This window comes from Sus scrofa, chromosome 13, assembly GCF_000003025.6.
Source record: "Sus scrofa isolate TJ Tabasco breed Duroc chromosome 13, Sscrofa11.1, whole genome shotgun sequence".
Lineage (NCBI taxonomy): Eukaryota > Metazoa > Chordata > Mammalia > Artiodactyla > Suidae > Sus > Sus scrofa.
In genome coordinates this window covers 60,416,350-60,439,122 of record NC_010455.5, presented here as the reverse complement: position 1 = coordinate 60,439,122, position 22,773 = coordinate 60,416,350, and the positions used below count along the sequence as shown (strand labels likewise).

Genomic DNA, 22,773 nt, shown 5'->3' with positions numbered 1-22,773 from the left:
ACCTTTGAGCTTTGAGCCTGGGGAGCATTTGGTGACATGTCATATATATATTTTATGGCTCATGAATTTAAGTTGGTTTGGGAAACTCTTTATGTGAGAGCTGAATCATTTCTGATTCCTGTTCTTTTCACTATGACAGCTATCATTTTCATTCTTGGCCCATGTTAAAAATGATTGCATGGGAAACAGAGTGCTTTGTTATTTGAACTGATTATGATGGATTATTTCTGTCTTGCATTCTTCTTTCTTCGCAAGACGGTAGGAAAAAAAGACAAATTTCCCTATACTTTGAAAAAATGTTCCTTTTCAAGAATAGAATTGGTCTTGGGTTTGAGGGTGCTTCCCATGGCTTTGCTCAGCACAAAAGATGAGGGCAAGTTATTGAGATAAAAAGAGAAATGAATTTCCCACATGTATTAAAGGAGCTAAAAAGCTAAAAGCAAGGTTTTTATAACCATAACTCTATATGATCACAGATTATTTGTCCCTGATAGACTAAATGAAACAAAGCCAAGACAATTATCTTATTGATGTAAAAGTAGGAAAATGTGAGGGGTAATCTTGAGACTTTGGTTCCAGTTTCAGTTTCTCCACTAACTGGATTGGAGATCTGGCCAAATTGATATCTCTCCCTGGGTCTCACAATTTGAAAGGTAACTTAAAAGACTAGGACACTGCCTCTGTTCTTCTAGGTCAAACTAGAAGTTCTCTTCATTCCCCAGGAGAAAACCCAAAAAAGTGAGAGGTTCGTAGATTATAGAAATGCCAGACAGGTTTGCTTAGAGAAAATGAAAAAAAATGGAAGGGAAAAGGAGATTGATTATTCACAAAAGAGCCATTTCAGAGACTCTTTTTTCAGCAAATTTTGTCCTTTCTCTGCTCCTACCATGGTACAGAGCTTTTAGGGAGACAGGTAGATGTCTGAACTCTGCCCCTAAGCAGTCTTTTCTAGATTGACCACCTTGTTTGGCATTTCTACAGTGCCTGTGTGGCTTTCTTTCCATTTCTCCCCTAGTGGCATTAATCTTCCCAAAACTCCTTTCCAGCCTGACTGTAATTGTGAAACATGAGGGGGATTGTATATGTCTTCAAAGTACAAGGTTTTCAGGGAAAACAAAAACAAAAACAAGGATGACTGTGCTTTTTGCACAAGGCTTCCAGAGTTTGGGAATTGGGAAGGTGTACTCCACTGATCTGTAAAGAACACATATCTATCTTCATGGGAAGTATTCAAGGCTACACCGGGTTGCTACGTACCCTGACAATGTAAGCTGTAGTTTCTGTGTTCAGGAAATCCCAACAATCCTGGGTCACCACCGGTGGCTCACCCCAAGCAGGTGTCCTGGACTGCTTGATTCCACAAACTCAGAATGAAGTTAAGGCAAAATTTCCTGGGCCTCAATACAGAAGAAAAAAAAAATGAAATAAAATACAAGAAATGCAGTCTGTTCTCCAAATCAACCAGATGCCAACTTTCTCCCTGCAACAGTCCAAAACTCTATTACCAGACAAAACAATCTAACTAGAAAGAAGAATCTGTTTCTAGCAAAATTTATTATTCACTCCAAAGTCAAAGTTGTGAATGAATTAATTCATTCAACAAACTTCTATTGACTTTTGGATTGCCCAGTGTTTTTCATTGTCTACAATACTGGTTGTGTCTATTTATGTACCTAGTGGGAAGCTAACTGTAACTTATATTTCTGTCTGGGGAATTGGATTGGAATGAAGACATCTATAGAATCATTATTTGAATCTTTCTGCAATAGTTCAGAGGATGGCTTGATGGAATGTGAAAACAGGCTTGGACAAATCTCCCAATGACAAAGCAACACTGAATATTAAGTCCACAAATATATTAAGAGAACTAGGGAAAAGAAATTTTCTACAGTCTCCTCTTATATCATGAACTTCTATTCTCAGGAATTAATCAAATTAAGAATCCAAAGGAAATCACTTATGAATGGATTCTAGATTCAGAAATATTTTGTATTAGGTTACAGAAAAATGTCTTTGACCTGTTTCATTTTAGAGAAAAAAGAGGGGTGAATGTTTGGAAGTGGATACATCAAAGTATGGATTTTTTTTTTTTTTTAATTGCTATTCTCAGCCCAAAACATCTAGTTTGTTACAACACAAAAAAAAATCAGATTTTTTTTTTTTTTCCCTAAACAGGTGAACCAGGAATATTTGTATTTAGTGGGTAAGGAGCAAGTTGAACAGAGAATTTGCATGCTTTAAAATCCTATATAATCACTTCCCATTTTCCAAACATTCACTTCCTATTTCCTTGACACAACAATCACCAAAGGAAATGTACACTAACTGCAGGTCACTGACTAGGGTAGACATAAGTAATTAGGACAATCTCTCATCTGTTTAATGCTTGGGTTTTCCTAGGGGCCTCTGGGCTTGGGAGGCTTATCAAGCAACTCTTGCAAGCTTTTCTTATCTCACCAGGACGGCATTCCTCCAGGGATTATGTAGAATGGCTAAAAGAAATTAAATTGGGACCCACAGCCTTCTTGTATTACTCAGCCTTACCTTATCTCTGCATGAAAACTTGCTGTAACTTTTCTCCTACCTCAGCTTCCTATTTAGTTACTCTGTATTTTTAATAATCCTTTCCTCATCCCCAGATCCCCAGATCCTCTGAGAAGGCTTCTTGCATGTTATTAGACACTCTATGATCTGGGGGAATTGCTCCCTTTACTTAGGAAGCCCTTCCTCTGAATGTTGGCTTGTGAATCTCATCTTTTCATTCTGAACTTAAGTAGTGAGGCTTGAAGTTTGAGTTTCCCAACTGACTAGGGTTCTTTTTCCTGGGCTTTTTTGCTACCATTTCATCCGTTTGGAGGCAGACCTCATACTGGATTGTCATTTCCATGGATGTCTATTTTTCCTTATGACTGTGCCCTGGAGAGCATGGGCATAGGAGGCTCATGTTTATGTCCCTAGTACTTGATGTAGAAGAGGTAAAATGCCCCCCAAAGAAGGAATTGTTCAATCACTGGATATCCATATAATTATACAGACTTTAACAACATACTTTCCAAGAGAATTTAATAATATGAGAAGATGCTTATTTTTTGCGTGAAGAAAAAAAAAAGACAGTATACAAAATTATATATTCCAGGATTCTAATTCTATATTCATAAAGATGTATACTTTTATAACTATATGTATATATACATATATAAATATACATACAGAGGGAAAAAAAGAGTAGAAGAAAGTACACCAAAAATCTCACGTGATTATTTTGAAATTGTGGAATTAAACACTATTTTTTTCTTACTAATTTTCTTCAGATTCCCTATGGAAAACACATATTACTGTTTATAATTGAGGGAAAAAAATGCCACTTGATAATGAAAGGCACAGGCACACCTATGCCAGTTCGAATAAAATTTGGTGAAATGGAGCATTTTTATGTGTGATATTCTAACAAGAGGAAAAATAATATGGGAGCACACATTTTAGTTAACTTTTATAGTGGCCTTTTTTTTTCTCATAATTTCAGAGGTATTTAACCAGTTTGCTTTTTACAGGGTAGAAGTAATATATTTTTAAATTAAGGCCTATTAAGATCACACAGCTAAGGGATTAGGCATAAAACTCTTCCCTTAATGGTTCAGGAGAGTTTATCCTCCTTGCACCTCCATTTCCTGGAACGATTTACAGGAAAGTTAAGATTAGATTACACAGGTCATCAGAACAACTCTTGGTCTGAATAATGCGGTACAGCTTTAAAAAAATAGATCATAGACATGATTAAAATGTGAGACTAACCTTAAAGGTTACAAAAGAAAAAGTGAGGTAGCATTTTTCTTCTTACCGAAGCCTCTGTCATTAACTTCATGTTTATACACCTTTTGTGAGAAGATCCTTACAAGATCCTCACAAGGTCATGAAACCTACCCTTATTCCTGCTCCTCATTCTCAAGGAGGAACTCAATCAATCAAGCAAATGAGACGGCCAGCTCTGTGGCTACAAAACCGTTTAGAGGTTAGTCTTGGGCCTTGGAGTCTGCCAGACAGGGTTGAAACCTTGACTTCATGATTTGACTTCAAATTAAGACTGATGAACTGAGACTTAGTTTCTCCATGTGAAAGATTAGGATATACCTATTTCATAAAAAATAACTACTTCTTAATTTAGGTAAAGATTATATGAGATAATTCAGGTAGTGGTGCTCGGTACAACATGTGGAACATGCCAAGTGCCCACTGTATGGCAAGATATGATATCTACTCCAAGTTTTGCCCCTGTTCCCCTTTTTTAAACTATTACTTTTCCATGCACTTTCAGGGTCTTCCATTTGCTTATATGGAGTTATTGTCACAAACTTTGAATAGCTGTCCATTGCTTTTTCTGCTCTCTGGCTTACTGTTATTTCTGTGTATTACCTTCAGGTTTGAGTCTTAAATTAGACCCCTGGAGTCTGAGGCCTCACTGCTGCCTTCTTTTGCTCTCCTTTTCCTTCTGTCTCATGTGCCACATTGGCTTTGGGGCTCTGTGTTCTGTACTCCTGGTCCAGATTTGGCTTGCAGACTCTTTTAGAATAGAAAAACTACAACTTTTAGTCATATAGACCCCAAGTGTAACTTCTGCCTCTTATCAGCTGTGTGATTTCAGGTACTTGCTTGCATCTCTGAGGCTGAGTATTCATTTTCTTTTTTCTAATGGAGGGACAATGGTACCTGCCCTGTGCCCACTCCCTGGGGGGCAATTAAAAGGATTAAATGTAAATGATCTATGTGAAGCTCTTGGAAGCAGGCAACATACACAAAAATGTTTCTCCTTCCTTATTCCTCCAAGAGTCACCACAATAAATTTGTTTTCTTCTCTCCTGGACCACCCTGTCTTGTTTACATTAGTGAAACACACTAAGGTATAGAACAATGCATTAAATGCTACTTAATTCAGGACAGTCCACTTATTAAGGATTCATGACCATTCTGTCAGGGCTCAGGATGAAATTTACCTTGTCAGTTTAATCTTATGGGAGAAAGGGAGGGAGGCCAGTGTGGAAAGGAGAGGACTGCATGGTCTGACTCACTTTTGTACCCAGAGCTACTTTCATGAAGTGCGTGAAAATGGTTTTTGCTTCATATTAAGTAGTATATGACTGACAAAATGAGGGTATGTCAGGAGGGCTACCATATTTGTTAAAAAGTCATCCTTTTAGTGTCTTATGGCTGTTGGATGGACTTTTTGGAGGGGAATACAGAGATCTCTGAATCTAAGTATCCTACAAACTCTACAAACTTGGTGATTGTACAAAAGCCATTTGTTCCCAAGTATGTCAGATACAGCCTTGCAACTGCCCAATTATATGAATGTCATATTTCCCCCTTTAAGCTTTGGAGATAAACATTGAGTTTGTTACTAATTTTACACAAGCCTTCCATGATTTACTGCTAAGGAAGGAATGAGTTTGGAATTTCCTCCACAAAATCTTTACAATTTTCTGAGCAGGGAACAGAGAGGAGAGTCTAGGGAGAACTAAAGGTTAGAATTAGAATTTGGCCTGATGTGAACATAGTTTTGATGGGTATCTCACAGATTCCCAGCACATAATGCTTTAAAGGGGAAAAGAGAAGAACATTCAGACATAAAGAAAGCCTTTAGTGTCATCTCCCTTGAGTTTTCCTGTCTGTACTTTGCCTTCTTCATGTGCCCTGTGACCTCCAGCCTCTTACCCTTGATAGATGCTCCCACCTCCACCTCAGAAAGGGGGGATGGATGGAGAGGAAACTGGAAGTGAAGGGCCCATCATGATCAGCTGCTTATAGAATGGCCTGGTGTCAGGCGAGTAATTACTCCTATGGGCCTTGGTTGTCTTTTCTATACTTTTGGAAGAATCATACCTAATTTATCAGGACTATTTTGGAGATTAGATTAAATCCTCAGTTTCTCAGGATCTGTAGCACAGAATAGTAGCCTGAAATACGCCAATGGTCAAATGGCTGTTGGAAATGCTATATACTTCATATTAGTGCCATCCAGTCTCTGAGGAGTTCCACAGTACAAGAAACCCATTTAGTTCTGTTAACCTGTGCTGGGCAACACTGAACCAGCAGGTACAAAGATAATGAGTTCCCTCCTGTATACCCTACTTCCTAACTTGGAGTACAGAGAGATGGACCTGGTATCACTGAGAGGAGGGGAGGAGGGGAACATGAAGAAATGCCCACACCAGCCCAGATCAAGTCTTATAGGGACTCTAAGCCAAAATCTTTCCAGAGCTCTGGATGGTGAGTCTCAAACTCATCTTTTAAGAAACATTTTTCCTCCAGCTAATTCCTTATGAATAATAATTCTAAAAAGTTTATTTGCAAGCAGTCAAAGAATTGAGGAGAAAAATGCGTTTTCAATTGTAGTTAAAAATGCATCAGAAGTAGTAGTTAAAATTCCCCTTTTCAATGGATTGAAAGGCAGAAACTATGTTGGTTTTCCTGGCAAAGTGTTAGAGATGAAAAATATTTTGTTTTCCAGTAGTTGAAACAATATTGAAGAAAAGAAAATGCCCTGGGAGATGAATACAGAGATAGAAAGCAAGCACCAAGAACTGATGGTGGTGTCCTTAGCAAATCCATGAATGAACAGAAAACCACATGAGAGAAAATGATGGACTTTGGTATTGTTTGTGTGTGGAAATGAGATGATTCCTTCTTGCCAATCACTTGGACAAATTAGAAAATTTGATAATCAAACATTGAATTTGTTTTTAATTAATATATTTCTACACTTGTGGCATATGGAAGTTCCCAGGCTAGGGGTACAGTTGGAGCCATAGCTGCCTGCCTACACCACTGCCATAGCAACTCTGGCTCTGAGCTATACAACAGCTCACAGCAGCACCGGATCCTTTATCCACTGAGTGGGGCCAATGTCCTTATGGATATTAGTTGGGTTCAATACTGCTGAGCCATAACGGGAACTCCTGCATTTGTCTTTTTATTCATAGTATCCATTCAATTTGTTATTAATTAAATGGGCAAATTTGGGAATCATGTTTTAAGAAACTGCTCCAAAAATAACCTTGTAAAATCAGATTAGAGATACATTATATGCCCTGAGGGCAGCAGGAAGCCAAAAGAAAAATATGAAATTAGAAAGTGACCTGTAATAGTCACTTCATTGGTAAAGGTGATAGAGCCTCCATTATTAATCAGGACCTAGTTCAATGTCTAATTTCACTGACTGTCTAACTTATCAAATTAAATTAAGTACAAAGGAGGAAATACTTGGCTAGAGAAAAAAGTTCTGTGCCATTTTACTTTTTACCAACTTAAAACCAAACCATAGAAAAGGGAAAAAATGCTCAAATACTTTATTAGAGGAGAAAAAGTTAAGAGATCCCTGCCCCCGCCCTCCGAAAAACTGGCCTGGCAAAAGACCATTGACAGAAAATAATTGGAGTTCCCTGTGCTTGCTATAATTCAGAATAGAAAAAATGGTTGTTGTTTTCATTTATTCCACTAATATTTGAGTGCTAATTATGTGCCAAGTTCAAATCATTGCTTTGTTGGATATTTGATGCCTCCTCCCTGCTGCAGGCCTAATGCTTCAGTGTCATTTCTCTTTCACTGCTTGCAGGATTAGCAGAAGTTTGTTGGATAGTCCACTATTCTGTGTAGATATTTGAAGATAGGAATCTCCCAGCAGGAAACCATCCCGTCCCTGAGGTTGCATCCAAATCATCTCTAATTCTCAGTGTTTCCTACATGTGCACAGGAAGGCCAACAATGTAGGTGCTTCACTGACCCTTTGGTCTGTCCTTGTGCTGAAATTTGTCCTGGGTAAATAGGAAGTTGAGGATACAGTGCATTTTTGAAGCAGGGGCACTGGAGGTTGTCGAAAACTGAAAAAGGTGAGCTCTGCCTGGGAATCGGGAAGGCTGCTAGACCCACAGCAATAGATGGAGAGCAGCATTCTCAATGGGCAGGGGTCTGATGGGGCAAGTTACAATTCTTTCCAGGATAGGTTTTTCCGTCACTAAATGAAAGCTGTGCGAAGAGATGCTTCTAGCTCAGATGCTCTTTGTTTTCTGTGCAGCTTACTTGCTTCAGCACTTGAAATTCCTTTCTCCACCTTAGAAATGGGATGGAAAAATGACAGTTTTGTTTGTTTGTTTGTTTGTTTGTTTATAACTGATCCACAAAACAAGGAATTTTACAAAGAAATCCTTCAGGCCTCCTCACCTGCACTTCCTTTCTTCTCTTCCCTTGCTTTTGCTCAGCTGGCACCTGCTTTCTCTCAGTCCCTTTTTATAATCTCATTGTTCCTGGTGTGACAGCATGTCTCTGAAAGCAGGTGCCATCTGGAACAGCATTTTTAAAAAGTTCTCTGCTTTATCGATCTACATTTTCAAATGGGTCCTTTTTCCTCTACTAAACCTTTAAATTTCCTCCTTCCTCCCCTTTGTGGAACTGGCCTCCTACCTAAATCTGCCTCCTTCTGTTCTAAATTTCGCACACACATTACCCAGTAAGCACCTAATTCTGCAAATCTGCAAAAACAAACAAACAAACAAAAACAACTGTAGAGTTGTGCTATTTTCTATTAATCATTTACTTGTCTCAGAAGCTATCTCTCCACTCATATGTGGACTAATATGGGTCTAAGATAATGACAGCTGTTAAAACAGGAATAAAATACAATACATTTTGGAATACTACAGAGCTGTATGTTTTAAACTTTGATAGGGAGTATGGATACTACTTAAAAAATCAAATTTTAGTAAGACCATTACAGAAAAGGAATGTGACATATTCAATGTATTTACCGCTTTTAGCTATGCATCGGATACGTATGAATTTTTCCTTCCATTAAGTCTGGTCAGTAATATTTAAAATATAGACATACTGTTCATTAAAATATCTTCACTAAAATATTTATTTCTTCCCTTAGAAAAAGAATTCAAAACTTTTCAGGGCCCAGTTTTAAAAAGCAACATGCTGTAGCTGAATTATTTTGGTGGTTTTTTTTTTAGGGATGAGAAAAATATCACCACTGCAACTAGCAAAAACTATAAATGATACATTATTGCAAGTGTTCTAAAAAAATCAGAACAAAACTAATTTATTGTAGTTCTGTCTTCATTATACACCACATGTTGGTGAGTTAAACACAACAAAATTATTATCTTTTCTTTTAAAAGTGTCTACTAAAGATAAAAAGAATAAGGTAACAATTAACATGTAGTTTGTTACATTAAAAAATCTGATATACATATTTCTATTGCCTGTTAGCTTGTTCTAAGCCTTTTAACTATTACAAAAGAAAAGAGAAGAAAAGTTGTCTCCTTTAAAAGCAAACATTCAATTCAGTTGATACAACATTACAGTACAGTCAACTAACATCATTCAACAAAGGTAACAAATCTAGCCTTAGCTTCTTGAGTTAAAAGTCTGTAGACCAGATTGCTACAAAAGGTTCAATGCTGCTTCACAGCTGTGTGTTAGCTTTTTGGAGGACATGGTACTGTCTGCTGATGGCTTCAGAAGAAGGGGTCATGCTACTGGTAAAAGCACAGGGGAACCCCATCCTGTCATTAATCATTTTATTGAGCATTGTAGTTAGAACAGCATTATTGAGTTTAGCACAATAACTAAAACAAAATAATAATAATATAATAATAATATAATAATAATAATCATAATAATGATAAGAATAAAAACCAAACACAAACTGGAAGCCTAGAGATGCTGCCAGCTGTGTCAAACCCTTGCGATACGCTATACTAAAAAAATTTGAAATATCCACCCGTCCTCTCCACTCTGCCACAAACTAGCAAAGTCAAAAATACAAAAGTCTTCAACTTGTTACTTTTGCAGAATAAAGCAAAAACGTCTTTGTGCTCCTTACTACCAGAAGCAAAATATCCACTGAGTTACCACATGTAATAGCTTCTGGATGTGTCAACTTGGGTTGGCTTGGTGTCTGCAGACCCATCTTTGTCTTTCTCGCTGTCACCTTCCCAGAGGTTAATGAGTGGTGGATACAGCTCATTTAGTGGGATTGAAGAGGTTTTTTGCATATACTTTTTTAATGAATGGTGGTAGTTTTTTCTCTTAAATCTTTTGGCAATATACACAGCAATGGATGCAAGGCTAATGATGGCAAACATGGACCCCATCACTGCAGCAAGGGCCGTACTGGTTTCTTGATCAGATACATCCAGCGCAAAGGCAGCATTTTTGGTTGTGACATTAACACATGACTTTTGAGTCTGCTGATGAATATTGGACACTGTGAGACATACTTCATAATCTGTGGAAGGCTGGAGATGTGTTAAGTTATATTCATGAACATCTACCGGGACCCTAGCAGTATATGTTATGTGGGGGTTGTCGATCTTGACGGTGGCAGTTGACCATTTTAAGTTTGATGTCATGACGTTGGAATTAACTTTCCAGGACACTAGAATAGAATGAGATTCTGTCTGCTTGACATATATTTTCAGCACCTGGGTGCCATCCAGAAGGGTTCCATTAACCTTAATTGTTACCACTCGAGTGTCTGCCCCTTCAACATTCTGGGCAACACAGGTATATCTTCCTGAGTCTTCAATTTGTATGTTAGCTATTTCCAATGTACCTTCACTACTTAGTTTGTATTTTTCTGAAAGTGTTTCCACAGTTATCTTATTTCCAAGGGGAGTGACCCAGTAAATTTCAGGTTCTGGCTCAGCCATGGCCCGACAGTCTAGGAAAACTGCTGTGCCTATATCCATGTTTAAATGATTTGGGAAAGTGTCGTGAGATATCATTGGGAGGCACTGTTCACTTGAATCCTGGATTAAAACTTCCTTCACCTGCTGCCCTCTATATTCAGGCGGCATGGCACAGAACATGGATAAGGGCTCCATGAACCGGATGTTTGTCTTGTTGGAGTTAATCCAATGGATGACACAATCACACCTTAGGGGATTGCTGTGGATACTGATCTCACGCAGATTGGGCAGGGATTCTACTGTCTTTTGGTAAACGGCATTCAAGGCATTGTTGTTCAACATCAAGCTTTCCAGGGCAGGAACACTTCGAAAAGCCAAGCGGTGGATGTAAGATAATTTGGGGTTGTTGGTGGCTTCTAACTTTGTGAGTTCAGGTAAATTATCCAGGGCATAGCGGTCCACAGAGACAAGCTCCCCCATATTGTTGATTCCCAGTTCCTTTAACCGAAGCATATTTTTAAAGTCCCCTTCCTGGATTTTGTGTATAGGGTTTTTGTTGAGATCTAAGAATTTCAAATTTGGAACTTTTTGCAAGGCAAGCTGAGGGACTTTGACCAGTTTGTTATCATAAAAAGATAGGCTCTCAAGGCTATCCAAGCCCACCAAGGCATTTCCAGGAATATCAGTAAGAAACATTCCTGCCAAAACTAAGCTTCTCAAATTTGAGAGGGGTTTGAAGTTCATATCCAGAATTCCAATCACAGGGTTTTCCCCAATCATAAGAATTTCCAGGTTGGGTGTTGAATCAAACCAGCGGCTATCAATAACTTTCAATTTGTTGGAGTTCAGGTGGAGCCTTAAAAGATTTTTTAAGCCTGAAAAAGCATTAGCAGAAATAGTGCTAATCTGGTTATGGTTTATGTAGAGTTCTTGAAGGTTGCTGAGGTCTTGCAGACAATAATCATTCATTTCTGTAATCTGATTTTCCTCCAAATGTAGAGTAGTGAGCTGGGTGAGGTTTGCCAGCCCTACTTCCTTAATATTTGTAAAGTTGTTCTGGGAGAAATCCAGCTCAGTCAGGTTGAAAAGCTGCTGAAGCTCATCCACAGTCTTTGCGATGTTATTGCTCTGTAGGAGAAGCACTTGAGTATCACTAGAAAGGTTGCTGGGAATTCGTGTTAAGCGGAGATCATTGCAATCAACAGTGGTGGCTTCTCTATATGTTGACTGCGGGGTAAACCAGGGCCTAATTTCACACACACAGAGTTGTGGACACTCACTATTTTGTAGGGAAGACCCAGTTAATGCAGTCATTAGTAAGCCCAGCGCCAATCGGCAAGCTGCTAAAACAAAGCTCATCCTAGCCATGCTGGCTTGCTGAGCAAGCTCAACTCCTGACAATTTTTCAGTTTTAAGAAAAGGTGAACACTCTATAGTGGTGTGAAGGACAGCAAGCAGAAAATGTAAACATTCAAGCAAAATCTCCGTTGAGATGTGTAGAAATCCAGAGTCTGAAGGGATGGTTTCCTGGAGTTTTCAAAAGGCAGGAAGCAATTTGGAGTCTTTTAACAGTGTCTCTGAATTCCAGGCATGCACACAGCTCTGTGGCATAAGTTATTTCAGCCAAATCAAAGTCTGGAGATGTGCCTGAAAATTAGATTAGGACAGATGTTTATGTTTATTTCATATACTTTCCACATTATAACTTTTCTCTACTCAAAAGCCATAATCAACTTAGAAATCTACTAACAGAAAGTTCAAAGTAATGAAACAAGCTTTTAAATTGTGGAATACTTTTAATATATTATTACACTTACTATACTAAACTAGTTTTAATGTCCATTCACCTTTACAATTAAATTGGGACTGCTTTTTATTACTGGGTAAAATCATTAAACACACATGCATGTGTATCCACACATTCATACACACTGAACAGAAACCCTTAGAAAAGCCCACAGATGTCACTTCTTTAAAAACAAAGGTGACTTTAGAAACTACATGTATCTATGGTTCCAAAAAATAAAGCAAAACATGAAAGCCAGTTTTTTAAAGTTAAAAAGATTCAACATTCATTTTTAGTTATTTATATTTTAATTAATACCTCATTTGTTTTCAGGAATTCTTTCTTTTACAAATGCTAAATTCTGTAGACATATTCAGCCAAAGCTAATCTAGCTCAAATATTCCTCTGCAAAAAGTTAATTTGACAGAAGGACAAAAGGGAAATATCAATATTCTCATAGCTACATCTGATCTTCACTGAATAAAATTGTAAAAGGACTTTATTCTACCATACTGGTCTTCATTAAAAACACAAATACACTTATACATGTATATATAATCTCACATGAATGATTTCATCAATCTCGTGGGAATGTCATGGCCACATAATAGCTATACACCATGGATATGTTATTTAACCTCTTAAAGCCTCAGCTTCTTCAACCATACAATAGGATTGGTCATAAGGGTGTCTCTCTCATAAGATTATTGAGAGATTTAAAGGAATCTATGTATCTTTTTTTTAATATGAGGTTCTTGGTGTAGAGCCTGGCAGTATTTAATACTTATAAAGGTGAATTGTATTTATTATCATCTTATTATATCTTATATCTCCCTAATTTTAGTTAAATCATGGTTATTAGAGGGTAAGTAGAAGAAGGAAAGCTGGAGATATTTGATTTTACTTTAGTCATCATCTACTCATTTTGATAAGGTCCTCTGAAGTTAAATATGGATTGTTTACCTGCTTGTAAAGATAATATTAGTAGTTACCGGTGCTAGTCTTCTGGATTCCAATCAGGTATAAAAAGCCGTTAAAGATTCAGTGTCTGTCTTGCTTTCTCATGACTAGTCCAGGCACTTGCTAAGATATTAAAAGTAAAGCTAGATATAGATATAGATACATCCTTAACTTGTCTTGTTATAATGCACTCCAGCTTTGAGTACTGGAAGAACTTTAGTGAGTAGTGTTTTCTTTTTCTTCATAAGATTACTATAAGGATTCAATAAAATAAAGTGTATGTGCTTGGGAAGCTTAGTGTTCAACACATAGCAAGCTCAATTCACACTAGTTACTATTATTACCTTCATACTTTGTAAAACAGTTACCCTTATAATGAACCAAGAAGTATAAAAATATAAATAGCCAGTCCTAAAGTTCTGATTTGTTATATTTTAGTAGAAAAAAATGAAAAGTTCTACATTTTTTGGTTTGTTTTACAAAATATAAAAACCAAGTTACTGGATGGAATTTAAAAAAAAATCCAGTCCAGATCTGGCAAATCAGAAGTAGGAGAAGGAAGTGAATGTGTTGCATAATGCTGGATGCTTGCTATAATCTGGTCTTCTCCAACCCCTCGGTTATTTTACCAAATGTCATGGACATGCAACACTTTTCAATATTTAACACTACCTGATTCTGACTTTTATCAAAAAATTCCGTAAAATAGGAGTTCCTGTCATAGAGCAGTGGTAACAAATCTGACTAGTATCCATGAGGACACAGGTTTGATCCCTGACCTCCCTCGGTTAGTTAAGGAATTGGTGTAGCCATGAGCTGTGGTGTAGGTCCCAGATATGGTTCAGTTCCCACATTGCTGTGGCTGTGGTATAGGCCAGCGGCTACAACTCTGATTTGACTGCTAGCCTGGGACCCTCGCTGTGCCAATGGGGCAGCCCTTAAAAAAGATTAAAAAGCCAAATAAATTTCATAAAATAAAAACATAACTCAAAGAATAGCATTTTCCAAATATTATTAACTCCACAAGTTTATTCCATTTCTAACTCTGAGATGGAATTTCAATCAATTTTTATGTTTCAATTTAATTGAAGAAACATAGTAGGAAGTAAAATATGTATTCAAGTTGTATAAGACTCCCAAAACAATGTTACCATTGAAGAGTATCTTTAATGTTCATGGATTGGAAGACCTAATATTATTAAAATGTCTATCCACCCAAAGTGATTTACAGATTCAATGCAATCCCTATCTAAATCCTAATGGCAATATTTGTAGAAATAGAAAAAAAAAATCTTAAAATTCATATGGAATGACAAGGAACCCAGAACAGCCAAAACAACCTTGAAAATGAAGAACAAAGATGGAGGCCTCACACTTTCTGGTTTCAAAACATATGACAGAATAATAATAATAACCAAAGACAGATGTATAGCCCAGTGGAACAAAAAGCCCAGAAGCAAATGCTTCCATGTATGATCAGCTGATCTTTGACAAGAGTGCCAACACTACACAATAATCTTTTCAAAAGATGGTATTGGGTATCCACATGCAAAGAATGACAGTGGGCCCCAAGAGGACAACCACTGTCAAAAGAACAGAAAATAAACTTTTGTGAGGATGTGGACAAACTGAAACTCCTGTGCACTACTGGTTGGAATATAAAATGGCATAGCTATTATGGAAAACAGTGTGGAAGGTTCCTCAAAAAACTGGAAATAGAATTACCATATGATTCAGCTGTCCCACTTCGGGGTATTTATCTAAAAGAATTGAAAGCAGGATCTCAAAGAGATATGTGCACACCAATGTAAATTGCATCATCGTTCACAATGGCAAGATGTAGAAGCAGCCCATTTGTCCACTGATGGACGAATGGAAAAAGAAAACATGCATATATGTAAAGTGGGATGTTATGTAGCTTAAGAAAGAGGAAATCCTATCCTGTCTACAATATGGATGAACCCTGAGAACATTACACTAGATGAAATAAGTCTATCACAAAAAGATTCCATGCATATGAATTATTTCAAATAATTCAAAGTCATAGAAACAGAAAGTAGAAAGGTGGTTGCTAAGGACATAGGAAGGGAAGAGAGAGGATTACTATTTAATGGAGTAGCAGTTTTGCAAGGTGAAAAAGTTTGAGAGATCTGTTGAACAACAATATGAATATATTTAACACTACTGAATTGTATACTTAAAAATATGATAAACTTAATGTTATGGCTTTTTATTATAATGAAATTAATTATAGGCCAACTTTTATCACATACAAATTATTTATTTTAAATTCTGCAACTAATACAAAATGACTGGCATAGACTTTTAAGTAAAATTGCTTTGTTCTAGGGCTGACTGGACAATGTTGATCAAATAGAAGAAGAAAATGTCTTCCGCAAACGAGTCTGGCAGTGTAAAGGAATGATCCCTTAAAAAACAAACCATGGCTTTAAAGGCCCAGTATGGGCAAGGGATGCCTTTCAAAGAGGCCCACAAACAATAATATAATTACATTTGATGCTTCTTTTTCTAACAATAGATGTTTGGAACACTCTGCACTGAATATAAAATTCTAAAGGAAATGGACTGCATGGTCATCACCATCAGTGAAATTGGTACTCCCATTTTCCCCATGGAATCATGTCAGATGGGATGTTGGTTTCACAAATCAAGATAGTTGATAGGAATTTGGGGTAGGATCCTTATGCATTAAGTTCTTATGGAGTTGGGTGAAAGAAATAAGCAATCATAGTAACATAATGGTTATGTGAATTCTAGTTATACTAAACTCAGATAGCTCTAAACTTGTAGAAAAAATTCTGTCCTCAGGGCATCAAGTGATCTCTTGATTCGGATTTTGACTGCTTCACTTACTAAAAGGGTTACCTTGTATGGACACATTTGTTCTCTGTGTCTCAGTTTCCATGGCTAAAATTAAGGCTAATTATACATACTTCATATATGAAAACTAAATAAAATAATCTATGTGAAAGTCTTTAGCCCAGAATCTGGGAAAGAGTCCAGCACAGAGTGAGACCTCAAATCCTTATTTGAATCCCTGGAACTTCATCAAGTTTGCTGTTAAATTTTGTTCTTACCCTGCAGGGTTATTGGGAGGTAATGAATAAGCAAATCTCTTTAAGACTCATGGGCTGGGCATGACAGGTATTTAAAAAAAGTTATTTTTCTCTAATTATTTGGAATTTATTATTGTTTACCATTTCCATTATATTTTCAACCAGTGTTACTGGAATTAGTAGTGTTAGAAATCCAGAGACCAAATATTGCACTGGGGCTAAATTAAAAGCTGATGCGGGCAAGCAAATTATGAAACACAAATCCCCCACCTGGAAATTAACATCATCTCACAGAGCCTGTTAGTCACAGCAATGAGAAACTAAAATTTTGATCCCCCCAAATATGAAGAATATGCCTTCATAGGGCATGGGCTTTTATGCAATTTTTTTTGTGGCCAAATTCACACCATGTACATAATATTCAGAAAAATTCTTTTAGTTCTCTTAGTCTCCAAATAGATCCAGGGCTAATATAGAATTAAGATTTGCTTGTCTTCTTCTGGGAATGGCGTAATAAAGAAATGGGATTTTTGTTCAAATAAGCTTTCCTGCTGGCTATAAAAAAAAAAAAAAAAAAAAGGCATTGTCTCAATACAAATTCTCCCTCTAGCCACTCTCATGGGATAGGGGCTGGGTTGGGGATGGTAAGGTAGAGCCAGACTCTACTCTATGGATTGACCTCCCAGAAGGATTCCCCATGTCTGAGGCCACCTTGACTTCTACTGCAAGTACAAGTGGCTGATTATTAGATTCACCACGGCTTTAAGCTTTTTGAAACAAGTTTAGAACAGAGTTAGGAGTGTGGCATCTGGAGAGACAGACCTGGTTGCAAAATTCACCTCTGTGACCTTGGCAAGTTACTGAAGTTTTCTGTTTCCTTGCTTTGGAAAATGAATATCATAAAACCTACTTTGCCAAGGGTGGTAAGAGAATTAGAATGTGATGTTAAATGTAGAGCTTTTTGGTCAGAGGGCCTGGCACATAGCAAGTTCTCAATAGATGTTAACTATCACTATTTACAGGTTTGCTATCTCATCTAGAATTGCAGTCTCTTTATGGCCTTTAAGGATGAAAGGAAGGAATGGGTAGTGGAAATCAGTAGAGGGCGCCCTTTGTGATTTAGCAACTGCAAGTTCAGAAAAGGGCCTGGTGGGAGGCCTTCTGCCTGACCTTCTAACAATTAGATGACTAGTGCAGGGAGAGCCAGAGAGATTACAGCAAATTCTTTATGGAGGGTATGTTTTATTTCCCTTGAGAAGGAAAGAAACTCTTGCAAATGCATTCTGAGCGCTGAATCTTGCATGGGCTATTTTTAAAGACTTTAGTTTCTTGGACTTTTGTTTGGCCCCTGACCCCTTCTGACTTTTAGATTTCTTTCTCCAACCATTTTCCAAAATTATGTTCCTTGTTCACACATTATCCAAAGTGAAGCACCCTGTAGTGTGTGTTAGTGGTCGCAGATGGAGGGTGCATAAGGGAGGAAGAGCTATAATAGTCTCCATAATGCATTAAGGAAACAATAAAGTGTATCCCCTTGGAAGGACATAATGGAGTTTGCTGAAGCTCTTTTGCATAAGGAACTGTTCTGAGAGCCCACATTATTCATCAGCAAGCAGTGCAGCACCCTGTGTGAGTGGGCTGAGCAACAGAATGAGGGCGCCAGGGAAAGGATTCTTAATTTTGGCTTCGCCACAGACTTTCTAGGTGACCTTGAGCAAGTCTAGTAACTGTGTCCTACTTTATTTATCTTACAATAAGTGGGTTGAGAGGAAAGACAGTCACAGATTCCTAGGCCAAAATGAACCTTAGGAAGTCACTTTATCAGCCCATAAAAACCACACTTCCCACCACTTTCAGAGAGAAAATTCTTCCCCCGCCTCCCTTCTTCCTCTTATTTCCCTCTCCACTTCCCTTCCCTCCTTTCTTTGTTTCCCTTTTTGGGCTATTAAGTTGTTAAGGAGGCCTGGAGTTTGATTATGCAGAGCATCTCAAAATGCAATGCCTTCAGTGGCCAAGTAGGCAAAATCAGTTGAGGGGAACACAGAAGGAAGACATGGTTAGGTCAAAAGATGGAGAGTGCAGGCACTCCAAAAGGCATCCACAAATGTTTATGGATTTGCAAACTGTACAAGCGAAAAGAAACCTGTCTGCATTCTGAAGCCTTTTATGACATGTGGCCTGTTTAAAACTTCTGAATTATTTAAATATCACCATAAATGACATTATCACCAATAAAACTGAGCTAATAGGAATATTTGATAATTAGATATCAATTTTGATGTTCAAAGTATTAATATCTTTAAATATTAAATATATCTGCCATATTCCATATGTGAAAACCTATAATTAGAAACAGTGTATTATGGTATGAATCTTCGCTTGGAAGGAAACCTCTTTCGTACTTTTTTAAAAAGCATTATATTTACAAAAATTCCTTTCTTTTGGAAGACCTATTTTTAAAGGCAGGCAGAACTTAGAGATACCCTAGGTGATCCAGGATGACCCAGTTCATTGGCAGAGGAAGAAAATAAAACCCGAGTGCCTTGATCCCAAATTCAGCATTTCCTGATCTGACCACTTTAAAATTCTGTGTTGGTTTTTCTGGTTCCCAGAGAAAAATTTGATTGTCCCTTCCCTAATTTAGTTATTCGTAACTAATAAAGACTCAACAATACTCTGGTATGCTTGGGCAGTACAAACGGACTAGTGCGTAAAGCAGAGGATAGACACAGTGATCTTTTGGTTCCTCCTCATTTTCCTTCCTCTTCTGGGCCAGGGCAAACCCATCACACTGCAGGTGCAGTATCAGCCAACACCTCTGGGAAAAGCTCACAGGCACAGGTGGTCTCCAAGCTGAGGGAATAAGCTGAGCCACAATTCATTCAGCTCCTGAGAGGAACTGGGCATGGATAGCGCATCAGCCCTCATAGGAGGGTTGGCCAGGCATGGTAACCAGGGTAAGTTTGGGCTGCATGGACCAAAGAATTACAAAAGAAAAATTTTAAAAGGCAAAAAAAAAAAAAAACAGAAAGCCAAAAGCCCTGAGCCAGATGGCATGAATCCAAGTCTAAGGTGGTGGCTTGGCATGGTTGCAAATGTGCTTGTGAAAGAGTCCTGCGTAATAACATCTACTTCAGATTCTAATTGGGCTTCAGCTGATCAAAGACAAGCAGGCTAGCCTCCCCATGAAATATGGGCAACATCAACTGTGACAGCTGGATAAGGCCTTAGAGATCACCTGGCATATCTACAACAACCTCTCATTTCACAAAGGATACCTCAGAGAGGCGAGGTCACATATTGGGAGGCCAAGCTTGATTGCATTCCTACTCACCGAACACAGGATCCTTTATAGAACCCTGCACTACTTCACCTAGTCTAGGGTTAGTTAAAATACATATTCTGACAAGGTCTAAATGGGTAGGATCCAAAGCTCTCTGAACAGTGTTGGCCTCTAGCACTCCTTTAATCAGCTACCATTTATTAGAAGCATAAGAAAATATCATTCAATGTAAGAAGAATGCAATGGCTTGTTCAGTAACCTCCATCTTATCTTCACTTAGGTAGGTCAGGGATAAGGTGGACAGCTCAATCAATCATGCTGATGGCCAACTTATTTCAAAATATTAAGTCACGTCAGCTAAACAATGATCACTGATTTTTTTTAAACATGTCAGTGAACTGATCATAACAGTTAATCTGTTCTATGAAAGCACGGCCAAATTGAAAGTTTAATTTGTCAAACACATCAATTAAATTTCTTTTAACCTGATGATGGATTACGTGTTGCAAACTCTGTAAGGGCATATATATTCAAATGTAAGAAGTGTATGGGGTCCTACTGTACAGCACAGGAAACTATGTCGAATCTCTTGGGTTAGAACATGATGGAAGATAGTATTAAAAAAAAAAAGACTGTATATATAATGTATGACTGGGTCACTTAGCTGTTCAGCAGAAATTGAAGGAACATTGTAAATCAACTATAGTTCAATAAAAAATGATTTAAACAGATTTGAGTGGGGGAGTTCCCTGATGGCTCAGTGGGTTAAGCACCTGGCATTGTCACTGCTGTTACTTGGGTTACTACTGTGACACAGGTTCTGTCCCTGGCCCGGGAACTTATATCATGGCAGAGACAAAAAAAAAAAAAAAAGATTTGAGTAGGAGTTGGAATGGAAGCATGCATTCCATAGGAAAGATATCAAGAATAATATAATAATAATATATAATATAGCTAACTTTACTAATAGACTTTCTTTAATAAAATACTTATTATGTACAGACCACTACACTGAGTGACTTACATGTGTATGGATAAAGTATGATCATCCCTACTTTTCACAGAGAGGTAGAATCACTTGTACGAGAGCTCAAATAAGACTGAGTCAAGGACATAAGGCTCGTGACCTAATGCTGTCTAGTTCTGAATCTTATCTGGTTTGAAGGTACTCCAGAGACTGGAGCATTAAACCACAAGTTAGGTGACCCCGCTTCTCAGCTCTGGTTTTGCCTCTGACTTGGATCATGCTGGCCATCTTTCCTGTGTGTAAGTGATGAGGCTGGGCCAAATCCAGATGTCTTAGGCCTCCTTCAGCTCTAGAGCTTAAGGTATTTGACACTTCCTTTCAAATACCTTTCTGGTTTCCACTCTTTTTTTTTTTTTTTTTTCTTTATATAGCCACACTTTCAGCATATGGAAGTTTCCAGGGGCCAAATCAGAGCTACACCTGGGGCCTAGGACACAGCCATGGCAATGCCAGATCCAAGCTGCCACAGATTGTGGAAACTGGATCCTTAATCCACTGAGCGAGGCCAGGGATTGAACTTGCATCTTCTCAGACACTATGTCAGGTTCTTAACCTACTGAGGCACCATGGTAATTCCCATCTGGGTTTTCACTCTTAATAGGACCCATATGAGCAGCACTCTTTATGACTGAAAGCAAAAGACTTGAGGCTGGCTTTTTAAGAGAAACTGTGTTAAGCAATTTTTTTTTTTTTTTTTTTTTTTTTTTTTAAGAAATGGTCTAGGGAGTTTCCCAATGTAACCCAGTAGATTAGTGATCCAGCTTTTCTCTGTGGAGGTGCTGGTTCAGTCCTTGGCCCAGCACAGTAGGTTAAGGATCTGGCATTGCTAGAGCTATGGCATAGGTCACAACTCTGGGTTGGATTCAATCCCTGGCCTAGGAACTTCCATATGCCATGGGTATGGCTGAAAAAAAGAAAAAAAAAAAATGGCCTAAAGAGCAGACTGAGCTAGGCACTACCTTTGTTACCTTGGACAAATTAAAATTAATTCAAATCTCTGGGCCTTGGTTTCTTCATTTTTTTGGAGGGGGAGTGTCAAATATCTGCTTCATGTGGGCGTTGTAAGAATTAAATGAGAGAACATGTGTTGAGCAGTGCTTGGTACAAAGCAGAATCTCAATAATCATACATTTCCTTTAGATTTCTCAACTTAGAAAATTAGAATCAGGTGCTGAAAACTAAGTACTCTACCCTTTCAACAAGAAAATCAATATATTCCTTAAAAGTTATCTGGAACAGTTTTCTTTTGCATTTCTCTTCTTTTCTTGCTTCTCTCTCTCTCCCTGTCTCTTTCTCACTCAAGCCTAACCCTTATTTAGTGCTTTGTTTTTACCTCTTAACATCTTTGGGAAGTAGGAACTATGATTTTCCCTTCTCACACTGAAGAAACCAATACATGGAGATATTAAGTAACTTGCCTAGGACATACAGCTAAAAAGGGATGGAGCAGGATTTCAACTGAGATGGCCTGGCCCCAAAGCCCCTAAACACCACATCCCACATGTCCCATGGTCATCCTGAAGAAGACTTGATTGTGAATCAGATGAATGGCACTGTCAATGAATCAAAAGTATAGATCAGTTGGCTAGGAGCACTTATAGCTCTTAAAGGCAATACTCATTCTTCCTGGATGATGGGGGCCCAATAGATCACAGAGAAGACCTAGGGTTGGTTCGTCTCTTTGCCAAAAAGCTTGGATACCACTTAGGCATCTTCTATCCTTTTGTTAAGGACAGAATAGATTTCCAGAATACTAGATTTTAGAGCAAAGACACAGGAGTAGTTCTGTAGTTAGTTTGCATTGTATCTGGTAGGTCTCATGTTTCTATTTTAATACAAAATACAGATGTATAAGCAGGTGTCCTTTTCCTTTAGACCAAACAATGAAGACTCCAAAAAGGTTTAACCTGCAAACTCCCCAGTTATTACATCTCTGCATTCAAAGTTCAATTCTC

At 37.9% G+C, this 22,773-nt stretch overlaps 1 protein-coding gene across 3 annotated transcripts in view; it reads right to left on the bottom strand.

Moving 5' to 3' along the window:
* Window positions 3,047–22,773, bottom strand: part of LRRN1 (leucine rich repeat neuronal 1) — a 42,455-nt gene continuing 22,728 nt past the window's right edge. For all 3 annotated transcript variants that reach the window (XM_005657078.3, XM_003358504.4, XM_013990103.2), the window contains one exon: window positions 3,047–12,332. In XM_005657078.3, the coding sequence (XP_005657135.1) occupies window positions 9,903–12,053 (2,151 nt within the window). In that variant the 5' untranslated portion in view covers window positions 12,054–12,332 and the 3' untranslated portion in view covers window positions 3,047–9,902. The remainder of the gene's footprint in view (window positions 12,333–22,773) is intronic.